The 9,847-nt window shown below is 38.4% G+C and overlaps 2 protein-coding genes across 2 annotated transcripts; one reads left to right on the forward strand and one right to left on the reverse strand.

Moving 5' to 3' along the window:
* LOC109845900 (subtilisin-like protease SBT1.4) lies at positions 1,435-2,618 on the forward strand. The gene is made up of 2 exons (XM_020415150.1): positions 1,435-2,362; positions 2,596-2,618. Exons 1-2 carry the CDS (start codon positions 1,435-1,437, stop codon positions 2,616-2,618), a joined length of 951 nt encoding a protein of 316 aa, XP_020270739.1.
* LOC109845901 lies at positions 6,566-9,327 on the reverse strand. The gene is made up of 4 exons (XM_020415151.1): positions 7,832-9,327; positions 7,486-7,749; positions 7,307-7,409; positions 6,566-7,216 (listed from the first exon to the last, which is right to left on the reverse strand). The coding sequence occupies exons 1-4, from the start codon at positions 9,325-9,327 to the stop codon at positions 6,566-6,568; spliced, it is 2,514 nt and encodes an 837-aa protein (XP_020270740.1).

Genomic DNA, 9,847 nt, shown 5'->3' on the forward strand with positions numbered 1-9,847 from the left:
GCAGGATCCATTAGTAGATCAGAAATATTGCTTTAAGAATGTTGGAAATTATGGTTAAATCTGGATTTAAACAGAGGAATTTAGGTGTGCTGTTATTTTAATTTTTTCAATTAACTGTTGTGCGTTTGTGAAACACTATACTTAAAACAATATTTGGCCTACTCTGGTGCAAGGATCCCAAGGCCAAACTGCTTCCAGGAACAGCAGTACAGTACTTTGATGTGCACCAACCCAGTACTGTCAAGATCTCCTCGATCTATAAGACCTTTCGGTCAAGGCAAAAGATCTCCTCGATCTCAGAACCTTTCGGTTCAAAACCTTTCAGTTTCAGGGTTTGTGTGGGCACAGTTTCTGCAACAGCAGCACAACAACAGCAACAACGTCAAGATCGCCTTGATCTGACGTTCATTTTCCAAGCTCACGTGTGTATATCGACGTTCGTATTCCACGTTCGCGAGAGTATTTAGCAACCACCAAGAGCTGCCCAAGGGCGCTATTTATAGGCCTCTTAGCGTCTAAGTGCAAAGTGCGCCTAACAAAGCGCTACTTAGCGCCTTAGCCCGATTAGCCTGATCTCCGGCCCATTGGCCCACGGCCCACGACCCACGACCCACGACCCACTAGAACTTATGAGGGATTAATTCAAATAAAACACTTCTTGGATTGCCGGCAAACTTCGAACAAGGGACCTTTTGAAACACCAAAACATTAACTTTCAACTAGTGTACCAAGCATTTATGAAAAGTACTTGTAGTTAATATATATATAGTTTGAAAACTCATTTTCGAAAGCGGTATTGACCAAAAAATCCAACACAATTCATATGCAAGTTGCAAGTGAGTCTATGGCAGATCAAACATCTGCGCATGAAATCACCTCATGAACAGTGTGACACAAAATCAAAGGAGTTGATTATCATGTATTCATCGTCTCGTGAACAGTCAAAAAATAATTTTTTTAAAGGAGTGTAAGAAGTTGAAGTGTTGTATTAAGAAAAGGTTGCAGGCCCATATAGAACACGGCATAAATTATTAGCAAAACAATTATATAAAACTTATCTAATAACAGGAATCAGGAAGTGTGGTTGAAATACAAAATCCTATCTGGCAAAAATGTCAGTGATTAAATAGTACTAAACCCTCTTATTCTTCAGAGACGATCTTAAGATCAGGCCAAATTTGGAAAACATAGTATTCTTTTTTCCTTGAGCTGCCAAATTATAAGCGTTGCATGATATACACCGTTCTCGTCTGATTCCTTCTATTAATGAGCATTGTGTTATACATTAATTTAATCAGAAAAGAAATTTCCTTTCCTGTCTTGTGTCAAGAAAACATTAACTCTACCTCGTAATTGGCATCTCTTAACCATTATATCAACTCTCAGCAATCAATCCTTCAAGCCATCCACATCCTCAGGACCTGAGAAACTCCCATGGCCCTTTACTTAGCTCTCCTCTTCTTCTTGCTATCAAATCTTACTCATTTTTCAAGCCATGGCAAGCTTCTCCCAGTGGTCAATGATCAAGGAGGCAATCCTGGCCAGACGCAAACCTACATCGTTCATGTAGTAAACACCAAGGAATCTGAGCTTCTCAGCGATATGGATCTCGAAAGTTGGTACAAATCCTTTCTACCTAACAACACTCTAGACTCGGGAGCACCTCGTTTGGTGTACTCGTATCGACACGCAATCAGCGGTTTTGCTGCGAGGCTAACTCCTACAGAAGTGAAGGCTATGGAAGGTAAGGAAGGCTTTTTATATGCCCACCCTGACAAGCTCTATCACCTTGAAACCACTTATACCCCTGAGTTCTTGGGGTTGAGCCAGCCATTCGGAGGAGCATGGGATGGCACCATGTATGGCGAAGGCATCATAATCGGAATTATCGACACTGGAATTTTTCCAAACCATCCTTCTTTTAGCGACAATCTAATGCCTCCTCCACCTACTAAATGGAAGGGTAAGTGTTATTACCTTAGTTGCAATAATAAGATCATCGGTGCAAGAGCATTCCGAAATGGAACCAGTCCTTCCCCATTAGACACTGCAGGGCATGGGACCCACGTGGCAGGCACGGCTGCAGGCAATTTCGTGGACGACGCCAACGTTCTTGGGACGGCCAAGGGTAAGGCTGCTGGAATGGCACCTAAAGCTCACCTAGCTATCTACAAAGTGTGCTTCGAGGATTGCTGTCGGGGGCGTGATATACTTAAAGCCATAGATCAGGCTATCACGGATGGAGTTGATATAATCTCCATGTCACTTAGTGGTGCACATAATGCGACATTCTATTTTGATCCAATCACACAAGGTTCACTAGCAGCATTCAAGAAGGGAATCTCCAATTGTGCATTTGCAGGCAATAAAGGCCCGTCGCTAATATGTATTGGTGACGGATTTATTGGTGACGGAACATTAGCGACGGACTACCCGTCACCAATAAACATTGGCGACGGGGTGATCCGTCGCCAATGTTCAAACATTGGCGACGAGCTACCCCGTCGCCAATGTTTATTGGCGACGGGGTAGTCCGTCGCCAATGTTTGAACATTGGCGACGGATCACCCCGTCACTAATGTTTATTGGCGACAGGGAAATCCGTCGCCAATGTTTAAACATTGGCGACGGACTACCCCGTCGCCAATAAACATTGGCGACGGGGTTGCTCGTCGCCAATGTTTGAACATTAGCGACGGATCACCCCGTCGCCAATGTTTATTGGTGACGGGTAGTCCGTCGCTAATGTTTTAACATTGGTGACGGATTACCCCGTGGCCAATGTTTATTGTCGACGGATTTTCCCGTCGCTAATGTATATATTTACGCAAAAAAAATTTAATTTTTCGGTAGCCTCCCATACGAGAGAATACACATATAACCTGTATCGACATCAATCCAATGACAATATTTAACAATATATCATAAAACCAACCATGATATACATTCACATTCCACACTCATTCAATTTCATCCGTCAATCCACAATATCGAATAATACTCGTCATATAATCACAATCACAATACATCTCGCATGCTCAAATAATATTCATTCACTACGATCGTCGGCATCCCTGTTATCAGCATCGTCTGCATTAGAACATCGTATCGTACTGCTGCTCCCTACAATATCTCCTCCAACCTGAAAAGAATATCACTCCACATAAGATATATATATACCAAAAATATAATAATAAATACTTATATATCGCGTCATATATACCTCTCCACCACCATTAACTTCATGCTCGGCAAACGCCAACTTAAAGATCTCTAAGTATATCGACTCAGGAAGAATCTCCTTCAACGATGGACAATCACTGAGGCGCTGCACAACATCCCAAGTCGATTGTGCACCCCCTAGCTCGCGCGTAATAATGGGAATAAATTGAAAAAACATCGAGGGTTGAACAGTGTCCATTAAATACTGTCCAATTTTAGCCACGACGTACGATGTCACACTTTGTCGATTTGAGGTCGCGGACGAGTCATTTTGTATATTCCTGCTAGTGGAGACTATCCTAACTTTTGCACTTGATAAAGGCACCCTCCCTTTCTTGATTGGTTTAGAGCCATAAACTCCATCAACAATTTCCCTCCATTGCTCTCTAGTCATGCGATTAGGATCGGTAGGAGTGTTCTCTATGCTCTGAGACTGGGACAAGACAAAGTCTTGTGAAGCTTCAAGCGCCTCCTAAATAACATTAGCAAATAGAAATAAATAAATTAGGGCAGTCTTAAGCAATGAAACTCAACCAATAGAAATAAATAAATTAAGACAATGTTATGAATTAAGTGCAAAGCTATATGATCACTTTCTTATTTCATTTATAGTCGACCTTTTTCAGCTATGATTCTGAAAGAAAAAGATATGTCACTGGACATGCATTTTTTACCTTCTTCGTCAAAAATACTGGTATAATATGAGCCGTGCAGCCTAGGCTTTAAGCTCATGACTGTTACAAATACATCACAGCTAAGCTTGAAGTTCATGACTCTGTTACAAATACCCGGAAGATAACAGCCAATTAAGCCCCAAAAATCTCAAACACACACACATTTTAGTTAAGCAAAAGTTCTAAATGTTAGTAGTATCAAGACAAAGGACCACAGATTTTGATCATCTCTGTAAGTTCAGATCAGAAGTATTGTAGTGAGCCTAACTAGTCTAGAAAAAATAAGGTGAACTGCATGTCCCTGTTCTTAGTCGGGGATGAAACATGGTTATCAAGTGCCTGGGGTCATAAAGTGTGACACAATAACTTTTAAACATGAAGGGATGACGACATTCCAGTAGTAAATTTATATGCATATTTATGTGCATTTGCCTATGTGGTTCCATTAGCATGAGAACTTGTATGAAACCGCATGTGTAAGAAGGAAATAGATGGATGCATGCAGAAAGCATGCATTCTTGCATTCAGCATATGATATGGTTAGAAATGTTATCACAATTTTTAGCAAAGTGTGAAAAGTGAATGTGAAAGTTCCAGTATATACCAAGTAAAGAAACACGATGAATAAGCATGCACACATATCCTTATTTAAGGCCTTACACAGGCAATATCTGCATTTGGAAAATATATGTAAACTTGATGATGAAGCTATCACTTAATTTAGCAAAAACATCAATTGTTCCACACTTCCATGAATGTTTTAGAAAGCACATGAATGAATAATTAAGCAGATATGAATGCATTACACTATAAATGGTATTCGAACATTAATGAATTCTAATTAGAAATACATGTGTGCAAATATGAAATTAAGTTTATACTTACATGCATATCCTTAATTTTTGTCATCTTTTCCACCTTATCATAGCCCTCGGGTGGTGTATATGCACTTCTAGCAAGAAGAGTTGGCGGCATAGTCAAGGCGTCCTATGATTAATCAAATTTCAAGTTATTTCTAATAACGTATGAAAATAGTAACATGAGTTGAGTTTTAATATTTTGATCTAACCGGATTTTCACGCAAATATTTATGCTCGATCCGAGCGTAGGGAGTAGCTCCTAGAAAGTGATCATATAGCTTTGCACCGCGATTAGCCAATGCTATCGAACATTTATCCTTCAAAATAAAGTAATTTTTCAGTATATGTGGTGGTAATATAATTAATTAAAAAATAACTCACCTTCTTCTCGCCCTCCCACTCGATAATGAGAGTCATCCAATTATAAGGAGGAACCCTCTTATCAAGCTGATGAATCCGCTTCCAATCAATGGTTATATCTGTAAAGTATTGACTCTTAAGTCTACTCCTCCACCCCCGAAGCATCTTGCTCGCTCTACTCATTACGTAATCCCAAGAGTCCGGGTTGTCCTCAAGGCAATAGTGATTCTACAAATTAGGTGTTACAAAAACATGCAATATTAAAAAATTAAATAAATATTTATTGAAAAAACAATATAACGAATAATTACCATGAGCCTCTCCCATATCTTCTTTATTCCATTCCATTGTTGTTCATCAAAGTTATGAGCGATGTTAATGTGGTGTGGGTCTCTGATTAAACAACCGATCAAATTATTAAATCTGACCGCGTAATCTCCAACTGGAATGTTGCCCATCCACCCCAAAATGGCTCGATAACCTTTAGGAGGTACCTTCGTAAACAGATCACTGCCGTGTCTACCGGCCTTCTCGTAGTCCTTGTTCCCTACAAAGACAGAGAGATATTTTTTTAAAAACTTCAATAATTAAATAACGAAGATTGATCAATATTTTACATGATATTCTTACCCATTTCCCTCAACTTATCTGACATCGCCTTTTCTAGTCTCTGCTTTATTATACTATCCTTGTTTTTAATGTCTTCTCTCCTTTTTTTATAGTTCCTATCGCATTTCTTTTGCAATGTGATAGCCTTTTCTGGTAAGGGGATGGAATTTACTGCTTCAGTCCATGGACGGAGACATTCAACCTCCGACTGAGAAGATCTCGCAAAAGACTCGTGTTGGATCTCGTCATCACTGGATCCATCATGATGATTGTCTGCAATATAAAATGTGAAATAAATATTTATAGGAACATAAAATATCCATGGACATTAAAATTAATACCTAGACCAGGCGATGAATCCCAATGATGACGTTGACTCATAGGTGGACTCATAGGAGATGCATGTGTATCTGTCCCCGCAATATCTACGAAAGTAATAAAAATAATATAGGTAAATAAGTTTCTCAATTAATTTAGTGAAATTAAATAAATTAATGCCTTCAACGGGTGAGGATCCATGTAGAGATAATGGACTACTATAAGGTCGTGAGGACATTCCTACACGTAAAAAATATAATTATAAATGCGAAATATGCATATTTATATCACAAACACAATTTATTTGAACAAATTAATATTTATACCTGATGATGAATTTGCTTGATTGTGGGAAACTTCCCCTATGCGCTTTATCCTTCGGCTCATCTGCATCTTAAATGATTATTCAATTTATTGAAGCAAAATAAGTGAATGTTGAAAATTGCATTGACAAAATAAAAAATATATATTAAAACGACAAAGTTAATACTTTAAATTTTAAAAGTACTAATATTTCGACATTCAATCTCCTACATTACGAATATCAAGCCGATTTTGCGGAGTATACATACTAAAATTGACATTTTGCGGGTATGAGTAATTAGAAAAAACTTCTCCTTCAGTCTCATTTGGATCATCAGAACCCTCTATGTTTTCATCGAGAGAAAGTTCAACAAGAGTTCTCGGCTCCTTATACAATGCGACCCAAACCTTCGGCTGTCTAGGATCTTTGACATAAAAGCACTGAGTAGCCTGCTTTGCAAACATGAACTTCAAATCGGAGTAAATCTCCTTGTCTAGATTTACAAGATTAAAGCCATATGCATCTCTTGTTATTTCAGCATGACACCATCGAACCTTAAACATCACATAACTACGTACGTCTTTTGTACCATACGCATAGAACATCTCCAAGATATCTTCTAGTTGTCCATAATAAATTAGATCATTAAGTATTGGATTCTGATCTGTCGAGCTTGCATAACATTCTTGAGAGAAGATAGCCATGACCCCACTGTTTTGAGTAACTCTCTCCTCCTCAATCCCCAACTTTTGAAATAAAAACCCATTCACACGATATCCGCTGCATTGTTTAACTGTGTAGTGTGGCCCGTGTGCATGAATTCTTATCTCTTCTGATATTGGTAAACCAGCCAATATTTGTCTTTCTACCTAATGTTAAACAAAATAAACAAACGATCGTTAAGAAGTTACTCTAAATTTTTCTCAAAGTTAATTAAAATTAAAATTCACAAAACTTACTTCAGCTGAAACCCATTCAGAAAAAAAAATTTCATGTATTTTGGCAATTTGATTCCGTGCTGACGGCCCAGTTATTTCTAACTGCAACTCCTCCAAATGTTGACTATTGATACAATATAAGAGATTAATAATTATATAAATAAAAAAATTATCACTTTTATTAAAGTTAATATACTTACTTTCGATAATTTTCAAAGATCTCCAGATTGTGCAAGACGAATGCATGAGCTTGTTCCAAGTCTATTCTGGAGTAATCCTTGTTCATCTTGGTACTGCCATGAAAAGTGGCATCTCTTTTACTAATTTGTGTATTATTATTTGCATCTCCACCTCGCATATATCGAGAGGCAAAAGACATGCATTCATTTGCAACGTAATGGTCAGCAATCGAACCCTCCGGATGAGCTCGATTGCGCATTATGCGCTTCAAGAAACCCAAATATCTAAAAAAACAAAAATAACTTTAGTTATTAAGATAAAATAATTACATGTTAGGTAAAGTGACTTTATTGAATTTTAACTAACCTCTCCATGGGATACATCCAACGATAGTTAACTGGACCTCCGAGTAATGCCTCATCTACAAGATGATGTGTAAGATGGACCATAATAGTAAAAAATGAGGGAGGGAAGAATAACTCCATTTTGCAAAGGGTTTCATTCATTTCTCCTTTTAGTGTCTTAAATTCTGTAACATTGATAACTTTTGAGCATAACTTTCTAAAAAATCCACAGAATTCAATTATAACCTTTGCTACTTCATCATCAGCCATATTGTTACGGAGTGCCACGGGAAGCAATTGGTGAAGAAGGATGTGATAATCATGAGTCTTAAGTCCCAAAATTTTTCGCTCTTTCACCTGGACATTATTTGAAATATTAGAACAGTAACCATCTGGCGACTTTACCGATTTGAGCACCTCACAGAATCTTTGCATCTCAACCTTTGTCATCGTAATGCGAGATGAGGGCAACTCAAATTTGCCTTCAGTAACTTCTCGTGCTTGCAGATCATGTCGGATGTTCAATGCATTCAAGTCTCGCCGAGCTCGTAAATCGTCCTTTGATTTCTTACCATCCTGTAAGAGTGTGGACAACAGGTTATCACATATATTTTTTTCAATATGCATTACATCTAGGTTATGCCGAATTTTTAGCTTTTGCCAGTACGGTAGCTGAAAAAATATACTAAATTTTGTCCATCCTTTTGGTAATTCCTCATCACGTGTCTCATCCGTAATGCACACTTTTCTCTTTCGTTTCGGTGCCTTCTTCATAATGGAAATGCGTCTTGGAGCTAGAATATCTTCTCTTGTATATCGGCTCTTTCCAAACTTATTTTTAGGATATCCCTCAAATAATTCTACAATTTCATCTCCAGTCATTACATGCGGCTCTCCTCTTTTCCCTTCTTGGCCATCAAACTTATTCGCCCACCTTTTCCCTCTGTATTTATGTCCTTTACGTAGCCATCTTCTGTTAAACCAATAACACATCTTTCTACTATGTTGTAAATGAAAGCCTTCAAAGTTTGGACCACATACGGGACAAGCAAATGTTCCTTTTGTAGACCAACCGGAGAGATTAGCATAAGCTGGAAAATCATTAATGGTCCACATAAGAATAGCACGAAGATTAAACGTTTGACGGGAAAATGCATCATACGTTTGGACCCCTTCATCCCAGAGAAGTTTTAACTCATCAATTAACGACTCCATGAACACATCTATGTCATTTCCGGGTGAGTGTTTGCCTGGTATCAGCAATGAAAGGATCATATACGGTTGCTTCATACAAAGTCCAGGTGGTAAATTATAAGGTATTAACACAATTGGCCAAGTAGACCAACCTGAACTCATAATGCCAAACGGGTTGAATCCGTCACTAGATAGACCGAGTCTAACATTCCTGCACTCTGTGGAAAACCAAGGAAAAGATTGATCAACATGCTCCCATGCATCTGCATCTGCCGGATGCCTGAGTTTACCATCAACTACGCGTCCTTCCTTATGCCACCGCATGTTTTTAGCTGTGTCTTTTGTCATATACAACCTCTGTAAACGCGGTACTAAGGGAAAATGTCAGAGCACCTTCGCTGGAATTTTCTTTGTCTACTTAACAGGCTCATCTGCCTTTCGTGTTGAAGTGCGTGTATTCTTCCTCCAACGAGACACTCCACACTTTGGACATTCTTCAAGCTTCTCATTATCCTTATAATACAGGATACAATCATTAGGACACGCATGGATTTTTGTGTAATCTAAACCGAGAGCGCCAACGATCTTATTTGCATCATAACATTTTTCTGGTATGCTATTCTCTCCATCCGGAATTACCTTGCGTAGTAAATTAAGAAGCATTTGAAAATATTTATCTGCCATTCCACTGAGGGTCTTAATACGCATCAGTTGAAGAATAAACGACAATATACTATACTCTGAGCAACCGGCATACAAATCCTTATCGTCATCGTCTAATAACTTCATTAAACTTTTAAAGCTATCGGTATCACGCACATCATCAACATTTTCGACACCTTCT

The sequence above is a fragment of the Asparagus officinalis genome, chromosome 6 (genome assembly GCF_001876935.1).
Source record: "Asparagus officinalis chromosome 6, Aspof.V1, whole genome shotgun sequence".
Taxonomy (NCBI): Eukaryota; Viridiplantae; Streptophyta; class Magnoliopsida; order Asparagales; family Asparagaceae; genus Asparagus; species Asparagus officinalis.

What these genes read in the sequence shown, in the direction of transcription:
- LOC109845900 (XM_020415150.1), top strand. Translation starts at nt 1,435, where the DNA reads ATGGCCCTTTACTTAGCTCTCCTCTTCTTCTTGCTATCAAATCTTACT. An exon ending in CTCCAATTGTGCATTTGCAG is followed by an intron (nt 2,363 to 2,595) that starts GCAATAAAGGCC and finishes TATTGGCGACAG; the next exon opens with GGAAATCCGTCGCCAATGTT.
- LOC109845901 (XM_020415151.1), bottom strand. Translation starts at nt 9,327, where the DNA reads ATGCGGTGGCATAAGGAAGGACGCGTAGTTGATGGTAAACTCAGGCAT. An exon ending in TGGATGTATCCCATGGAGAG is followed by an intron (nt 7,750 to 7,831) that starts GTTAGTTAAAAT and finishes TTGTTTTTTTAG; the next exon opens with ATATTTGGGTTTCTTGAAGC. An exon ending in CTGAATGGGTTTCAGCTGAA is followed by an intron (nt 7,217 to 7,306) that starts GTAAGTTTTGTG and finishes GTTTAACATTAG; the next exon opens with GTAGAAAGACAAATATTGGC.